The sequence below is a fragment of the Vespula vulgaris genome, chromosome 20 (assembly GCF_905475345.1).
Source record: "Vespula vulgaris chromosome 20, iyVesVulg1.1, whole genome shotgun sequence".
Taxonomy (NCBI): domain Eukaryota; kingdom Metazoa; phylum Arthropoda; class Insecta; order Hymenoptera; family Vespidae; genus Vespula; species Vespula vulgaris.
In genome coordinates this window covers 1378167-1397500 of record NC_066605.1, presented here as the reverse complement: position 1 = coordinate 1397500, position 19334 = coordinate 1378167, and the positions used below count along the sequence as shown (strand labels likewise).

Genomic DNA, 19334 nt, shown 5'->3' with positions numbered 1-19334 from the left:
TATCAGTCATAAAAATCACATAATTGTCGAAAACTAAACACGTACATATATATGGATACACACACACATGTATATACTTATTTTTAGTTTTCATTAATTATATATATATATTAGAATGGTTGGAAAATAATTGCTGTTTTTACCATATATTCGATAGGTAAAAACTATAATTATTCCTGCATCAATCTAATAAATATATATATTTTTATATGCACGTGAAAGGAAATATTAAATTAAAAGGAAAAGCCATATAGCTAGGTATAATCAAGTTTTCGTAAGAAGAAGAAGAAAGACCGTGTTAAATTAACTCATTTCGGGCTTTAACGACGATCGAAAATCGCATACTAGGAAGAAATGTGGCCCCGGTAGCATGATAGATAAATAGGTGAGGGTCGCATTAAGGTTTTGTTATATAGCGTGCACACTGAACGACCGAGCCTGTGAAAGGGACTGTGCTATTACCAGAACGCAATTAAGCCAATATGGCCACGATCGATAGATAGATAGATAGATAGATAGATAGATAGATAGATAGAAAGATCGATAGATAGACAAATAGATAGATAGGTAGATCGATAAAGTGCAAAAGGATAAATCTTATCGATCGATCGATTGAAAAAAAATGTTTCCAAAAAAAAGAAAGAAAAAAGAAACTAAAAATAAATAAATAAATAAATAAATAAATAAATAAATAAATAAAGAGGGCTATCTCTTTCGTGGGTATATATATGTATATAAATATAAGATGTGCGAACATGATTCTATGTATATTAAAGAGAGATAGAGTATGTGCATTCAAGTTTCGAAATAGAAATTATTATCGGAGACAACTCGAGAAATTTCAAGTCTAAATCCATTCAACTTATCCTTCGTAGAATTGTTCTAATAATAGAAACGATGATTAGAAAGAAATATCTCGATTCGATCTCGATCGGATGACTTCGGATGAAATACAAATACACGAGTCTTTCGACGATGATATCGATATACAATGTACAGATCGATTATTCTTATCGAATGAGGGGAGGGGTTGTAAGTGAGCCGTGGAATGATCATCCGTTTAAGAAGATATATATATATATATATATATATATATATATATATATATATATAAATATATATATGTATATGTACATACGATGTTTATCTTCATTTCAACTCATACTTGAGACGTATGTATTGTAACTATTTATATATCGGCGAGGTGCATCATTGGTATATATATATATATATATATGCATATCTATATAATTACAATAAAATGTTACATACATATATATATTTATGAACCAATTCAATTATCATAACATTTTTAAAGAGAATTTTCAGATATTGAATTGATTCAATAAATTTCATTTTATTGTAATTAAATTATTGATCAATCACATGTACAAACATATATATATATATTTGCATATTTTAATTCGTGTATATATGTATGTACGTATGCACATATGTATGTATGTATGTCTGTATGTACGTGTTAAATTCGTCTGCCTTTATGCGTACAGTAGTTTCCTGATCTTGTTGGATGAAAGAGGAAAATCGTTGACAGCCCCCAGTGACAGAGATAGATAGATGGATAGATAAATAGATAGATAGAGAGAGAAAGAGAGAGAAATAGATAGATAGATACAGAGAGAGAGAGAGAGAGAGAGAGAGAGAGAGAGACTCGGCTCGCTCCCCGCGTGCTTCGGACGTTCGGTTAGCTTGTAAAGAGTTGTTGTTGTATATTTTTTTCTTCTTTTATTTTTTTTTAGCGCAAGGGGTTGTTTGCGACCCCACACACTAAAGGGCGGTGGTGCGCAGGTAGGGACAGCGCTGTAGCGACAGGCCCCGGGGCCCCAGCTCCTAAATGGCGTTAAGAGCGCGCGAATCTTGCTGTTGGCGACGTCTCGACGCACTCCCATAATCAGCCACGTATGATTCCTCTTCGGTACCATAATCATGTTCTCCACGATCCAGACGATCACGATCCATCCTTTCCAAACGTGATCTTCTCGTGCCACCACTCATGTGTCCGCTGCCACTATACGAACCTGTTTAGATTTTTTTTTTTTGGAAAAGAAAAAAGATTTACATTTGATTAGATCAATTGGCGATATCGAATGGCTGATTCTTTTTTTATTTTAAAGATCCATGCTTCGGTGGTTCGTATTTTCTTTCTATTTTTTATTTTCTTATTCTTCTACAGAAATTTGTCTCGTTCCGACTCTTTTTGATCATTCGCGTGTTGATTAGTTTTTTTATTTTTTTTTTTATTTTGGTATTCGTTTCGAAAGAATTTTCTCGCGAAGGGAGTTTCCTTTTTCTTTTTGTAATTTTTTTTTTATCAACTTCGTTTTCTATATTATTTATATTCCAAGAGAAATATGATATTTTGTAATGAAAGAATTGTTTGTAGAGAAAGTCGCGATATAAAAAATGTTTTCGAGACAAAATTCGAAAGATTGATTTAACGAGACGAATAGAAAATTTTCTCCGAAGCGTAGATCTTCGAGAAAAATTATTAAAAAAAGAAAAAAAAAAAGAAAAAAGAAAAGAAAAGAAAAGAAAAAAAAGAAGCAGTTTGAAGCATTTTGCAATCCGTTAATATTCTACAAGAGCATCAGGGATCAGTACAGTAGTTATTACATACGTAAATAGATCATACGTCAGTACATCAACAACATGCGCAATCTAACAAAGAGCAGTGCATGCACGAGATATATATAGTATCGCAAGCTGGAAAAGAATAAAATAAAACAAAACAAAACTTAAAAAGAAATAAAAAGAAAAAAGATTTGTTCGTAGATCGCGTTGGTTATTTTGTGAAAAGTGAATATACATTTTAAAATATTTTTTCTAAATCTTATTAAATCTCTCACTTCGACGTTCGAATAGATCAAACAATTGTACGATCGATCGGTTGTCCAATCGTCGAGTTTTTGGATGTGAAGAGAAAGAAACACAAAAAAAAAAGAAAAAAGAAAAGTAGGCATCTATCCAATGATTTCGATGATCAGGTAACACTGATTAGACCGATCCAACGCCGTTAATATCTACTGATTAAAACTATTCTATAATTTCCTATTCTATGTGAGAAATATATTTGCGAAACGTGGTATTTGCCAGACAAACGGTAAAAGAAGGAACAAAAAAAGAAAAGAGAAAAGAAAATAAAATAATAGGAGACTTGACAGAGGTTGGTGACGTGATAGTGATGGATCGATAATTAAAAGGCTAATTCAAAGAAGGATCAAGAAAAATCAAAATTTGTCAAATCCGACATAGAAAGAAGGGCAGCGGAGTGGGAGATTATGGAGTAACTAACAAAATAACCGGGAATAAATAAATCAATATATTATATATATATGTTTTGTTTCCTCTTTCTCTCTCTCGTTCTCTCTCTCTCTCTCTCTTTCTCTCTCTCTCTCTCTCTCTCTCTCTCTCTCTCTCTCTCTCTCTCTCTCTCTCTCTCTCTCTCTTTGGGCCCCATGCACCAAAACCCAAGTTCAGGGTGTACTTACAACGCGACCCTTTGACAAAGTAGGTTTTCTTTAATCACAAATAGTTTTTATTATTTGTTTTCTTTCTTTTTCTCTCTCTCTTTCTTTCTTTCTCTCTCTCTCTCTCTCTCTCGCTCTCTCTCTCTTTCCTTTTTTCTAACAATCTCGATTCTCAATCCCATATTAGAAGTTTTTTATCCATGCTTGACAAGGATGAAGAAGAAAAGTAGAGAGAAGGCCCCGAACTCTCTTAACACTCGACTCTTTGGGACTCTTCGATTCATCAGTTCTGACCGGTCGTGCTGAGCCGGCCCTGTTTTCGGATGACCCCCGTCGCAGCCACCGCCTCCACGATGACTTTTAGACAAAGATAAAGAAAACAGAGAACATCGGAGTCAGAGCTTTCAGAGATCTTCTTCTTATTTTTTTTTGTTCTTTTTTTTTGTTCTATTTCATTATTCTTTTTCTTTAAATCCTTTTTTAGGGGGATTTTTTTTTTCTTTTTCCTTCCTTAACTTTTTGCATTTTCTTCGCGCGATTATATAGGTATTATTATATTATACGTATATCTTTTTTGTATTAAATTTTTTTTTTACCTATATATATATATGTATATATATATAGTAATATATAAGATAGTAGTAGGCTAGTCAAGTAGTATTTTTTTTATTTTATATATATATACGCGCGTGCGCATCACAGCTGATTTGAGTTGTGTTAGTCTGGCGTGGCTCTAGAACACGCGTGGACTTAGAGATGGTATATGATATAGTAATTGAATTGTCCAGAATATTCGTGCCTATTGTCTTAGATACAAAGATTGTAATGAATAAAATAAATTAACGAAAAGAAAGAAAGAAAAGATGTATTTGACCTTTCATACATACGTATATTATATATATATATATATATGAAGAAACGACACGGATTTTCCGGACAAGCCAATAAAATGAAATGATTATACGAATTAAAAAAAGAAAAAAGAAATAAAATCCCGGAGGATTAGACACGATCACGTTTTCTATATATTGTATATATATACATAAAAAAAAAGAAAGAAATCCTATAAACTGACTTTAAATCCACTCGTGTGTCCGTGTGAGCCTATAATAGACAAGTAGTAGAGAGCGTAGCGTGCACGAGAGTTAAGCTTTTTTTCCTTTTCTTTTTTTTTTTTTTTTTAACATTTCTTTTAACATTAACGAGAAGAAAAAGTTTCGAATAGAAGAAAAATTCGTTTCTGTTTATGTATATTTTTTTTTTCTTTTCTATTTCTCTTTTTTTGCAAAACATAAAAAAAAATAGAATTATTGAGAACGTTTTTAAGAAGCTAACAGGAAGAAGGTCATCGCGGCCCGATCTCTCTATCTCTCTCACACTGCGATGGATACACGTTTGTGGTGGCATAAAACGTTGCTGAAAAAAAAAAAACATAAAACGTCAGGTCGACGATTACCAAAAAGAAAAAAAAAAGAAAAGAAATTGAGACGATCAGAGAAGAGAAAAAGAGATGCGCTCTCAAAATTATCGACGTTGTTAAAATTGTTCTATCCTTTTCATAAGTAAATTATTATAGAGGGTGGGCCAATATATCGTAGGTTTAAAAAAAAAGATTACTCTTTTTCGAGATTCTTTTCGACGTCCTTTTTTCGAGAAGCTAATTTTCCTTTTCAAATCGTAAAACTACAAGCCTAGAAAACTTTTTTACAATCTGAAACGAAAAAAAATTAGGCCCTAAAAAGTATCGAAAAAAAGCAATTGGCTTGTAAGTATTATCTAAGAACTTCTGGTCCATCCGGTATACGTTCAGTTTCTCTATTTTCATATGTGTATGTATGTGTCTGTGTATATATACGTGCTTCTAAATACATTGAATATATATATATATATATATATATATATATATATATATATACATACATACATGCAGCAGCTACTATATTACCGACATAATAAAATGACAATTATGATTTTTAATAGAAAAAGAACAGAGAAAAAAAGATAAAAAGACACATTGTCTGAGTATTTACAAAAGTTATAATAAATAAATAAATAAAGAAGAAAATAAAAAAGGAATGAATTCCAACATCGAAAGCGTGTCATAGAACAAGAAATTTGTTTATAAAAAAAAAATAACGTGTACGTACATATATTACAAAATAATTGACAATTTGTCACTTGTCTAAGCTCATTCATATTCATCTAACACAATTAGGCGAACGAGCATCCTCCAGAAAAATAAAAAAAGAACAGATCTACGAACTATCGCGCTGATTTTCAATGGAAATATTTATGACGATAAATCAAAAATAATAAAGAAAAAAGACAATGAAAGGTAGAAGATGCGTGCATGCAACGTTCTTTTACGTGCAATTCCGAAGATAACGACGATGAATACAGAGATGTGTTATCAAAGAGGAAGAAAAAAAAATAAGTAAAGACAAAAAATTGAAAAAAGAAAAACAGAGAGATGTAAGAAGTGAAACAGATAAAGAAAAAAAGGGGGATGCAGCGATGCGCGCTCGAAGGAAAAGGTTTAAGTTACCTCTTGGCTCGTGGCCGTAGTAACTCTCGTGATGGGCACCTGAAGGATTAAGAAGAAAGTGTCGAGTGTTAGTAGACAGAATAGGGGATTTCGTTAGAGAATTTCGAAAAAAAAGAAACAAAATTAAGAAAAAGAAAAAATACAAAAAAAAAACTATCTGCTGAAAAGTTTCAAGGGGGGTGATGAGGGCGGGGTTGAGGGCGAAAGGTTTAGGAAAAAACGATCCAGTTAAGAATTTTTCTTACGAGAAAATTATACGTTCGAACGATTAATATTGTATATATATATATATATAATGCAGAATGTCGAAGACTGTCTGCTTAAATTCAAGTTTTTTTTCTTTTTTTGATTTGTTCTAAACGGCACTCGAGTCTACTCCTTTTTATTTGTCGAATATAGAGCGACTTCCTGTTGTTAGCTTCGATGCCGACAACAAGAAGAAGGTACGTTAATGACTTTAAAAAAACAGAAGAAAAGAAAAAAAGATTGTTCTACATCAGACAGGGCGCGATCTTGAATTTTTGAGAAAGTTTCTACGTTAAATAAATTCGAGTGCCGAAAATGACCTTTTTTTTTCTTTCGATAAAAAAAAAGAAGAAAAAGAAAGAAAGAAAAAAAGAAAGAAAGAAAGAAAGAAAAAAGATCTATAGGTTCGGGCATCATTCGTTTCACCGATGAATTGCAAATATAAAATACGATACCTGGTGTTACGCGAGGAGTTAACGCGTCGACTGGTGCATCAGGTGCCGGCATTGCACGTGGTACCGCTGCAATTACCGGAGGATGGGTAGCTCTCCAATAAGCTTCGAGATATTCGGCTACATGCTCACAAGCATCCTCCAATTGATTTTCATCGAGGATTACGTCGAACATTTCCGGCGGACATTGCGCCAATTTTTCTGCCGCCACCATTTGGACGTTTAAATGCCTGATCTGAGATTTTCCACGGGTTTTGATCAACCTTTGCAAAACCTTGGGCGACGAGATCTTCAAATATACGATTGTAGGTGCCAAACTGGTTTTCGCTAATTGCGATGGATGATTGATCGTGTCACAATCCAAGACTACCAACTAAAAAAAGAATCATATATATACACACGCATTTATAGATCGATAAAAAATTAATTTTTAGAAAACCAATTATTTGGTTTTAAATAATTAACCTGAAGTGTCCTCGCCAGCTCGAAGATCCTCTCGATCTCTGTTTGAACCTCTGCCAAACAACTACTTCTACTCGTCGATCTCTCCATGATCGCTCTTTTGGTGGGATTGTTAAGTAATGATCTTTTTGCTAATGAGATATCGGCCATCACCCTTGTTATAATAATCCTATAAAAAGAAATTAATAAGAGAGAAAAAGTGAGAGAAGGAAGAGTACACTCGAACGGTATCTAGAGAAAAAAAAAGATTTAATAGAAGATTTCCGTGATAATATCTCGTACCTTCCTTCGAATCGATGCTTCAAGAAGTCGAAAAGTGCCTTCTGCATCATGTCCGTCACCTGGTAGCCCTTCAGAGATGGTCCAACGAGGACAACAGGCCTCATAGAAGGTACAACGTCGTAAGGTGTCGTTGTCTCCTGAAAGAAAAGAAGAAATAAATAAATAAAAAAAAAACAATCGACGTTAAATATCGTTAAATAAACAAACAAAAAAGTCATCCATTTTTTTAACGAGATTCAAGATTCAAGAAGTATATTTCTAACGTTACGTAGAACTTCGTCAACACGTAATGCATACATTGATACGTTGAATACAGTTATTATTATAATAATGATCACGGTCGTTCGAAACATGCGATCTAAGTTGCTCTCTTCAACGGCCAAAGCCTTGGAATTTTATTTACTATAAGTACTATACGCACTCGAATAACATCTCGAAGCGTGACGTGGTAAATTACTTTGGCCAAGCATCACGATAAATTTTCTAATCTCTCATTGACTAGAACACTACATCTATCGCTCTTTCTAACGGTGTCACGTTTTCTTTAATTTTCTTATCTCTCGTTTGTCTGCACGTACTTAGATATTTTTTGTCTTTTGTACGTTTGATTTTTCTCTCTTTTTTCTTCTTCTTTTTTTTAAATGTTTTATATAAATTTGTGTTTCTTCTTCGTATTTCTCCTCTTGTAAAAACGTCGATAGTACGCGTATAATGACATTTACAGCTCGCACAAAAAATACACGATCGGATCAATTTTTTATTCGGGAAAATTTAACGATATAAGGATTTAGGATTTTCGTCGTTCGATTTACCGGCTTCTTGAAGAAATTCTTTCGTTTTTCTTTGGCTGGAGGTGTTGTCAAGGTTGCTTTTCCTGGTCTTACGTTTCCAACGCTGTCGTTATCGTCACCTGTTCAGAAAAAAAAAGAAAGAAAACAGAATATTTTTAAATCGTTCCGAAATTATATTTTTTGTTGTTGTTCTTTTTTCTTCTTTTCTTTTTTCTTTTTTTTGGTAAGAGCACTCGAAGGAGTCGCTCCGTCTCCAATTGAAAAAAAGAAAGAAAGAACCATAATAAATAAGCTTAGAAACGCTTGCTTGCTTTGGTGCATAACTAATACCTAAATTCATCATACGCTCGCTATCATAGCAGCAAACTACCAAGATTCAGCTACAGCTATTTTCAATGCTAAAAAATCGCGAGCGTGTTGAACAAATTTGTGTGGCCGTCTGTGTATTTGTGTATATGTGTGTGTGTGTGGGAGTGAATGGGTGGGTGGTTGGGTGATCGTTTGTATGTATGCGTGTGCGTGTGCGTGTGCGTGTTTTTTACTTTCTCCGTGAATGTGAAAGTTGAACGCCTAAATCAAGCCTGATTTGAACTCGATCGGTGCTACGAAAAAGCTGAGTTGGTTAATAGATTTTTGATTCGTAAAAAAAAGAAAGAAAAAAAAATAATAATAATAATATTCACCTGTCGAATTCGTCGTAAATATTTTTTTATTTTCTTTTTAGTTTTTAACTCTTTTTTCTTATCTGCAATAAATATTTTTCATTGAGAAATAATTTTTAATCAGTATTATCTACGACGAATTCTCTCTCTCTCTCTCTCTCTCTCTCTCTCTCTCTCTCTCTCTCTCGATCGAATTCATAACATTCGCATGATCATGCAACTCGATAGTCGTTTTAAAACTAGACTCCATAACTTTTTCTTTGAACAGTGCGGTGAATGAAATGTCACGATTTGCAAGGTAAGAAAGCCTATGAGAGAAAAAAAGGGATCCAAATTGTAATGTATGGATACGTGTAACTATTGTCTATATATATATATTTATATATAGTATTCGTATCGTATATGTGTAAATAATAAAAGCCATTGCATGTAAAAAATCGTGTATGTGTGTATACATATCTTCATTAACAAAAAAAAAAAAAGAAAAGAAAAAACGAAAAAGAAGGAAAAATAAAAAAAGACGAAGTTACGTGTTCAGAGATAAAAGGGGTTATCAAACGAATCGTGTGCTTCACGTGTGATCACTATGTTTTTCTATAGCGTGTCAATTTTTTGGTGTAAAATTTTCGGATAATACGAATTGAAAGTTTTGAAAGGAAGATACTTAGGATTTTTGTTTGTCTCTCTCTCTCTCTCTCTTTTTCTCTTTTTCTGTCTCTGTCTCCCTCCCTCTCTCTCTCTCTCTCTCTCTCTCTCTCTCTCTCTCTCTTTCTCTTTCTCTTTTTCTCTCTTTTTCTCTGTCTCGAAAACGAATGATTTTGTTCAAGGACGGTGTCCCATCTGATCCCGGTAATCACGTGGCCGTCTGAATCTCGGTCGTCAGGATCAAAAAAGAGCCAGTGCCGAGAACAGGCACACCCGGTAGATAGACCGTGGATTTCAGGGGGAAAGAAAGAAGGACGTGCTAGGATACCTGGTGTAGGTGGCGTGGAACCACGTGAAGGCATACCACTCTCGCCAAGGTTCCCTGAAGACCCTCCTCGTGCTGAATAGAGACCTTTTGTACCACGTGCTGCGCTAGCCTGCAATCTCAGTGCCTCTAATTTCACTGGGGATGGTATAAAACCGACGTCACAATTTTCTTTCACGAGCCTCCCGATCCACCAGTTGTTGTCATATTTTTCCTAAATATTATATAATTATTATATATTATATTATATTATATATATATAGAGAGAGATATCTATAAATATATTAGCATTGATTTTTATTACATTAGATATGTATTTCTTTTCTACCGTTATCTTTGTATTGTTATTTTATCTGATTATTATTATTATTATTTGTGTGCAAATGTTATCAAGTATCGATTTTTTTTTCTTCTTTCCTACGTTTCCTTATCGTTCATATCTTTTTACTTTTCCTTGCCCTAAATAATAACGTTATAATTATTTTGTAAGCAAGAGTATTTTTAATCGCGATTTATAATATCGTGTTATCCCTTTTTTTGGTCTTATCTTATCGTGAAGATGAGAAAGACGAGAGTAAGTATTAAAGCAACGACGTGGAAACGTGCCAAAATCGATTTTAACATAGCTGGAACTTCTTCCTATTTCTGACGTAAGAGAATCACTATACTATCTCACTTTCGACGAATTTTCCGAGAGGAGAGTATGATATAAGTCAAATTGGAAAGAAAAGAAAAAAAAATACAAAGAAAAAAAAAGGACAGAAAGAAAAAAAAACAAGAAGGGAAGAAACATATTTCTAATTTATCTTGACGCGTCGAAAAAGAAAGAAAAAGAAAAACAAGAAAAAAGAAAAAAAAAAGAAATCGATTTTAACATGGCTTTCCTTCGTCCTATTTTCATTTCGATAAAATATTTTCGAGAGTATGATGAGTTAAATTAAATAGAAAAAAAATTATATATATATATATGTGTGTCTATATACATCTAACTTTTCTACAAAAATGTACTTTTGATTATTTTCGTTTCTTTTTTTACCTTGATGTGCAAAAATTCTCGGACCTCGAAGCTAACAGCCGAGCCATGGACAGGCGAATCATCGTCGGCGGATCCGTCATAGCTCACGTTTGTCCGCACTGCGAACGCTACCGGTTTCGTCTAAACAAATCAGAGTACAATTCAATGATTGATATACATCCTACGTCCATATAATAAATAATTTAAAAATAAAAAGATAATAAAGAATAAATAAATCGATAATACAAAACTCGAGAAACATAATAATACATGTTTTAATATCAAACTCATTCCGTCTTTCTTTTCAATCGTAACCATAGACGTGTATATACGGCATAGAGCATACCCATTAGATTTAAATTAGACGATTATTATTATTGTAATATGACATGGACAGGTATACAATATGTATCTATATATAGATATATTTATCGTAATGATCATTCGTTTTTCTTCTTTATTACTTTAGCCGTCTACGTTCTCGTTAAATCTAAAATTATCCTGTCAGAGAAAATTGTCGTCTAGGGTAAAGAAAAAAATGTTTCTGTCTATTTTTTTGTTTCTTTCTTTACTAAAAAATAAAAAAAAAAAAAGAAAAAGGAAGGGGAAAAAAACAACCGATCGATCGATATAATACGTAGATGAAGAAAATAAAAAGAAAAAAAGAAATAAATAGATCGGTATTAGTTTCACGGTTGAGATCGGTGGATCGTCTAAACGCTAGAACGCACATTGCATAGACGACTAACAATAACAGTCGTTTGATAAAAAATAAAAGAACGATAGGTGCTCTGTTAGTCTCTTCGTTTTTGTTGCGACCGACCGTCCTGGAAGGTCGTGTACCGTCAATCAATATCACCTTCTATATCTCTCTCTCTCTCTCTCTCTCTGTCTCTCTCTGTCTCTCTCTTTCTCTCTATCTATCTATCTATCTTTATCTATCTTTTTTTTCTTCTTTAAGCTGATTGATCGAGTTTAGGTTCTCTCTCGACACTTTTTTTCCCCTCCTCCACTACTCCTCTTATTTCCTTTCGCGACATCGATGATGATCCTTTGCGAGTTTATACTCTTCTGTCTTAAAAAAAAAGAAAAAAAAAAAAAGAAAAAGAAAAAAGGAAAGAAACATTTTTCCCATCGTACAATTACTTCGTTATTCGCGTCCAATGTAATATAACAAAATTGCCTTAATGATTATTGTCATTAGAGAGGGAGAGAAAGAGAGAATAAAAGAAATAAAAGAAAAAGAGAAAAAAGTAGGATAGAAATTATTTAATTTGTTTGTTTGTTTTTCTTACTTTTTTTATGGGGGAAGGATAGCCACAGTAACGTCATAGGATATTTGTACAGAAACGATCGATACTTTCTCTCTCTTTTTCTACTTCTCTTCTTTTCTTTTACATTGTTACGATAGAAAGAGAAAGAAAAAGAAAAGTACGATGCAACTTGAAAGAGAGAGAGAAAGGTAATAGTAAAGAGTATGAAGCAAACTAGAACATATTATAAACAACAAATGACTCACCCTGGCTTTTTCTAGTTGATTAAGGGCCTGCCTCTCTTTCTCACGTCGTAAGTTCTCCTTCTCCTCGTCCAGCGAGAGATCCGAGCTCGGCTGTGAGTAGTTCGAGTCCGCCGAGCCCTTTAAATCAACACATTATTTTTTATTATTTTTATTTTGTTTTACATTTCTCTTTTCCTTCTTTTTTTTTTTTTTGATCTTTTCAATATCACGCACATCTTACGTGACGAAAGAAATAACATCGGCGTTAGGTTGCGATTACATCGTCGAAAAGTAAAATGAAAAGAATGTCACGAAGCAAGGGCGCTTCGAACGAAATAAAAAAAAGCTTCGTCAAAGCATTTCGAAAGCTTTGAAAAAATTTCTCAAGGTCTGCTTCAAACGAGTACCATTGAACGTTGGAAAGAAAGAGAGAGAGAGAGGGAGAGAAAAAATAAGTCTTTTTATCGATTATTAATTTTCAATAATTACGATCAATACGAAATTGCGATCTTTGTGATCGAATATACGAAGAAGAATGGTCGATGAATAAACGTTTATACTTTTCCAAATAAAAAGTTGTAAGAAATAATAAATAATAAATTGTAATAATCATTCTCGTTAACGATATCGTATTTTATTACGTTCCAAAGGAATTCAAGGTATAAAGAACGAAGAAAGCTTAGAGAATTTTTCGATGATCGTTATATTTTAACGATGATCTATTTTTTCTGTAAGAATGATATACGAACTCGAAGATGAAGTTGAAGAAATTATAGAAAAAGAAACAACAAAAAGATATACGAATGTTATATATAGTATCACACAGAAAAGAAAAAGAGACTTTTCTCAACAGGATATAATATATACGATATCTCGTAGGTACTACATCGTGATTTACAAGACGCATACATCTAATAATCTGTCATCATTACTCAACGAGTTATATCGAATATTTTACGAACATGTTCTGAACATTATAAAAACATTTTTAAAATTCGACTTTTAAAGATCCTTATTAATTAGCGATTAATTAAAGTCGTGTTGTTTTTATCTCTTTTTATTTCATTTTATTCTTTTTTCTTTTTCTTTTTTTTTTGCTTTTTTATAAACGTAAGACGATTTAAGACGTCATTGTGCGACTTACAGGATACGCAGGTCCAATTCGTCACGTCTGTTTTTCAACGGGTTACGTATAATGTTTCAAAAAATATATTGTGAACGAGAGAATACTTGTAAGAATTTACATTTGATTCTACATCCAATTAATGATTAATTAAAGTCGAGTTTTCGAATGATCCATGGTAAAATAATGATTTACGTTGTCATATTGATTTACAATATACATAAACATCTGTCATTTGTCATCCGTTTGACATTTTACAAATATGTATATATGTTGAATATGATGAAACATTTTAGACTTAACACGATACATTCTAATTAAAAATTAATCAATTAAAAGGAGTTTTAAGGTAACAAGAAGAACGTCGACGAATGTGTTATCATTGCTAATAGAATATCTTCAATGAAATCCTCGTGAAAATTTTTATATCGTCTTTTCACAAAGATATTACAAATTATCGATCATTACGTTCTGTTTCTTATTATCCAATCGAAATAGTTTGACGATTAGTAAGTATATGAAAGAGCATATCTGTAGCATTTCAAGGTCATTCATTATTCGTAGCTTATCCACCTTAACATATTTTTATTCGTTGTTGTCAAAAAACTAAAGATAAAAATAAAGAGAAAGAGAAAGAGAAAGAGAAAGAGAAAGACAGAGAAAGAGACAATTATTAGAAAGAGAAAAACAGAAAAGTTTGAAAAGAATAGTCTTCGTCTTTCCTCACCTCGACGAGACGAGACGAAGGAGCTTTCCATAGAACGAATTTACTCGGTCGGGGGGTCGTAGCCATGCCAACGGCCTTTGCTTACCCCTCGCATACCCACCCCCCGTATAACTAGTCTCTGTATTTCTCATGTACATGTGTCTCCTCCTTCATGCTTTCGACAGACCACACCATAGTCTAGGATCACACTACTATTACTATCAAGACCTTCTTCTCACAATCAGAATAGAACGTAAGCAATTTCTGCATTCGCATGCGTCGAAATTCGAAGGAGATACTTGAATGGAAATAACTCGAGTATTTTCTTCAAGCTATATATTATCTACATGTGTATATATATATATATATATATATATATATATATATATATATATATAAACGTGTAAATGTATGTATGGATGTACGTATGTATTCTTGATGAGGGAAAGAGAGATGGAATTTTTTTAGTATGTACATATATATATTTATATATTTTTTTGATAGTCAATTTAAACCTAAGCCAATAGAGTCGATTCCAATAGATAGCAAATTACTCGTATATCTATGATATGTATATTGTTAGGATTATTTTTACCGAATTAAAATAAAAGTCATTACGAATGAAAGAGTATTCTATTCGAGAATTTCACGAGTCGTAAATATTAGTGATAGAACAGAGACGTGTAATAGACGGAGGATTTAAAAGGGGATACCTAACAATGCCGTTATTTCAATAATTGTATTAGAAGATTACGTAGAAGTTTTAAATATAACTATCGATCTTTTCGATGATTTATTTATACCAATGAAGAATTGTAGAATGATTGCAAGATCTCTCTCGCTCTCTCTCTCTCTCTCTCTTATCTTTTATGCTGCAAAGAAATTCTTTGAAAACTCTTGGTTTGAGGGTTATTATCTCAAGGACAAAAAAGATATATATCTTACAATGTCGACAAAGTGCATATAACCTGTCGCACGGTTTAACGCTTGATAAAGCAAACAGCAATGGCTTCGTATGATAAAGAAAAAGCGATAAGGATATAAAGGATTTCGAGTTTGCGTTGCCTTTTTTAACATGCTCCGTCGGTTTTACTTTACGCCAGGTTTAGCTAATGTCTAACTATATAATGACGATGATTATCGATCGATTATGTCCTATTTAAAGAAACTGTAGAATTGTTCTTGTTGTCATTGTCGTTGTTGGTGTTACTGTTGTTGTTTCTGCGTGCGTGCGTGCGTGCGCGAACACGTGCGCCTGTATTTTTGTGCTTCTTTCTTTCCTCCTTTTTTCCTATTTTTTCTTTTTTGTTTTTTTTTCTGTGTTCCCTTTTTCTTTCTTATTATTATTATTCTCGAATAAAATACGATTTAGTGGATAATTATGTTTAGTATACCTGAGTGAACAGCTTGTTGTAGCCTGAATTGTGCTGATTGTATCCGATCATCGCCAACGTAATCGACGAGGCTTCGATAATTTTCCTCTCGTCGTCACTCGTTCGTTTGAAGAAGAAAGAAAATGTAAAAAGAAAGAAAGAATGGACGAAAGAAAGAACGAAAGGAAGAAAGAAAAGAAGAAAGAAAAAATGAAAAGAAAAAAAAAGAAAACCGAAACTAAAACGCGACGACAAAAAATTTCAAATTCTACGCATGCTACCGCATTGCGTTTTCTTTTTTTATTTCTTGTTCGTTGCAATTTACAATAACGAATTCTTCTCCGATTTCGATTCTTTTACGAACTCTTTTTATCGGTGCTACGTCATTCCGACGTGATTATTCGCCGACGATAAATATTTATTTGTTTTCCCTTTTCCTTTCCTTTAAACACTTTGCTTCTTCGACTTTTTCCGTTTTCTTTTGCAAGCCATCCAAAACGACACTTGGATTGTTAAATTAAAAATTGCTTTTTATTTTCATAGTCCACCTTTTCGTTACCATTATTTTCGTATATGCTGCTGCGTGAAATTTTATTTAATAATTAATCTGTTTCATAATTGTTTCAATAATTATTTTATCGATTATTTTTATTTATCGATATTCGTTCGTAGGTTCGTTCGTTTTTCTTTTCTTCTTCTTTCGAAGAACGCCGGTGAATCATTTTACGAAGGTTAATCAAGTTAGAAAAGAAGAAAAAAATCTTTTATTATAAGTAATGAAACTGTCTCACATGTAGACGGTCGTAAACATCTTTCTTTCTTTCTTTCTTTCTTCCCTTTTTTTCTTCTTTCTTTTTCTTTTCTTTCTTTTTTTTTTCTTAGCTATCACGTCTACCCCCTCGAATAAAACTCAGAGACCAATTTAGATTTATGTCGGCTAGGAGGGTGCCACACTGGCGCCTGTTTATCTGTGTAACCCTCTTAACATGAAATTCCTATGGATTAAAAGGATGATAAACCGGAGGTCATCATAATTCTATGATATATAAATTATATTCCCGAGGGGTAGATTATTTTAATTGACGAGAATTTTTATTATAAATGAAAATAAAAAGAAAGAAGAGAAAGCAAGAAGAAGGAGAAAAAGATATATATATATATATATATATATATACACAATATATTCAGAAATTGTTGAACACTTTGTTCATTCTTGTTCTTTAAGGTTTCCTCGATTTAAAACGCGATCCTACTATCCCACGCAGGCAATTATGCAAAGCGCAAGCTTAGACAGTTCATTTACAGTACAGGGTCACCGTTACTCCACGAGTATTTTGTTTCTTTTTAATTTACTTCGATAATGAGAAAAGAGAGAAAGAAAAAAAGAAAGAAAGAAAGAAAGCAAGAAAGAAAGAAAGAAAGCAAGAAAGAAAGAAAGAAAGAAAGAAAGAAAGAAAACAAAAAGAAACAGAAAAAGATATTACCTATACACCTCTTCTATTATCTAGATTGCATCAACGTTATCTTGAAAATCGAAGTGTCTGTTTGTGTGTGTACGCGTGTGTGTGTACGAGCGAAGGACGACGAATGAAAAAATGAAATTAGAGTAGCAGCGTCGGGCAAGATTGTCACGCGAATCCCTGATCGCTTGGCCTGAATAATTAATTAATTCTATGGGATAAACGCACAACTATCTTTAACAAAAATATATACAGCTATTTCTTTTTCTGATTCTAATCGATTCGATAAGTTTTTATTTCCGACTGAAACGAAAAGGAAAAGAAGAAAGGAAAAGAAAAAACAAAGAAAGAATGAATACAAAAGGAAATGAAAGAATTAATTAAACAGAACGATATAAAAGTATGCTACTAATAAGATTGAAATAAAGCTTGATATCTCGTTGATATCGATCGATTTAAAGCGATCGACTTGGAGATATATCGTTGAACAATAAAGAAAAGAAAAAATAGGGAAAAAAAAAGGAAGCACTGGGGTCACACAAAAGAGAGAAATCTCACTTGGACTGATCTCGGAAGCAGACGTCGAAAGAGCGAAAGGGCGCCTCGAGTAAGAGGTGCATAGACATCCGGAAAGGGGTCAACGACACAGTGCCATCGTACTCTTACTCTCTCTCTCTCTCTCTCTTTCTCTCTTTTTACGTCAACTTTGGCTAGCACGTTGCCCTTACAACATAGCGGTCAATGATTCACCGGCGTTCGGAAGGCTGTTACAAACCTTATCAACAATCTTATTCAAAGACTAAACTTCTTATTGAGAGAGGAAAGAAGAGAGGCATGGGAAAAGGAGAAGAAAAAGAAAAAGAAAAAGAAAAACGAGGAAAAGATTGACGAAACGAATGTCGAATGTTAGAACGAATTAGCACCGAAAGTTCAAACTAAACAAATTCAGTGTTCGGTTGGTATAATGCGTAACGAGACGTTAGCAAAGAATCAACGATCAAATTGGTCAACCGATCAGATGGCTGTTTCTCCGCGTACTGACTGACTGAGACAAGACACGAGCTCTGAGATCAGTGCCGGCTCGTTGCTACCACCACCAACACAACCACCACCAACACCAACACAAACTCCAGCACCAGCAATAGCAATAGCACCAGCACCAGCACCAGCACCAACACCAGCACCAGTACCAGCACCAGCACCAGCTCCACCACCAACACCACCACCAGGCAACGTGGATCTCGTTCTTCCTGACGAGGGTCGCTTGATACATCATATACACTGGCTGGGTGTCGTTTGAGGTTCACGATTCTACCGCAAGGCGGCGTACAGTATAGAGGAAGCCGGACGACACCCCCGTAACTATATCGATCCACAACCCCTTCCTTCTCTTCCCCTCTAAACCAACCCCCCAAGACACTCCAGGCCACTGCACTCGTACCACCAACGTGCTTCTCTGTCTCTTCTGTACACTCTCTTCTTTTCTTTCTTTTCTTCTTTTCTTTTTCTCTTTTTTCATTCCTTTTCTCTTCGTTCATTCTTTCTCTTTTTCTTTTTCCTTTTTTTCTTTCGAGTTAAGTCCCTTACATCGAGTGAGTTTTTTAGTTTCGTTCGTTTTTTGTTTTGTTTTGTTTATTTCTCTTTCTCTGTTTTTTCTTTTCTTTTCTTTTTTTTTATATTTTTTTTATTTTTTTAATAGAAGGATCCATAGATCATTCTTTCTTCTTTTTCCTTTATGCGTCGATCGTTTAGAAGGGATAATAAAAATACTAGGAAGATCGCGAAATGTTCGTATTTAAAATTCTTCTTCTAGATCTATCTAAATCATTTTTTTAAGATAACGCTCGAGTTATAATAATAAATGTTAGTTAGGACGATTCTTCAGATCATTTTCTTTCCGTTTCGTGTGTCCTGATAAAAAAGGAAGTAGTTTGACGTTTGAATGAATCGTTCTTACGTGTCGATAGTTGAGTAATAATAATATTGTAATAAAAAGTAATATAACAATATTATAAATCTTTTTTAAATGTTGATAGTGAAGAAATAATAATGAAAATAATAATATTAACGATTCTCAATAAATCCTAATTAATTAATTCCGTTCGATTGTAAATATTGACATTTAAATCGTCTAGATGGCATGTCAAGAAATGGTAAATAAAAAAGTTAAGCGAATAAAGAGAGGATCACGGTAGAACGAATGGGGAACGTCAATTATGAAGTAGGAAAAATCAATAGGACGTAAATAATTTAATGAGACA

The 19334-nt window shown here is 33.4% G+C and overlaps 1 protein-coding gene across 15 annotated transcripts in view; it reads right to left on the bottom strand.

Moving 5' to 3' along the window:
* Positions 1-19334, bottom strand: part of LOC127071098 (voltage-dependent L-type calcium channel subunit beta-2) — a 79111-nt gene that overhangs the window by 6911 nt on the left and 52866 nt on the right. For 4 of the 15 annotated variants that reach the window (XM_051009983.1, XM_051009987.1, XM_051009997.1 and 1 more), the window contains 9 exons: positions 12433-12549; positions 10935-11054; positions 9902-10112; positions 8288-8385; positions 7476-7612; positions 7197-7362; positions 6735-7104; positions 6034-6072; positions 1-2039 (listed from right to left, as the gene is read on the bottom strand). The exon at positions 1-2039 is cut by the window's left edge and continues 6911 nt beyond it. In XM_051009983.1, coding sequence (XP_050865940.1) covers positions 1852-2039; positions 6034-6072; positions 6735-7104; positions 7197-7362; positions 7476-7612; positions 8288-8385; positions 9902-10112; positions 10935-11054; positions 12433-12549 — 1446 coding nt within the window. In that variant the 3' untranslated portion in view covers positions 1-1851. Of the gene's footprint in view, positions 2040-3509; positions 3846-6033; positions 6073-6734; positions 7105-7196; positions 7363-7475; positions 7613-8287; positions 8386-9901; positions 10113-10934; positions 11055-12432; positions 12550-15634; positions 16308-17848; positions 19072-19334 lie in introns of those variants that run through there. The other 11 variants (XM_051009984.1, XM_051009988.1, XM_051009985.1 and 8 more) reach the window with 9 other exon arrangements.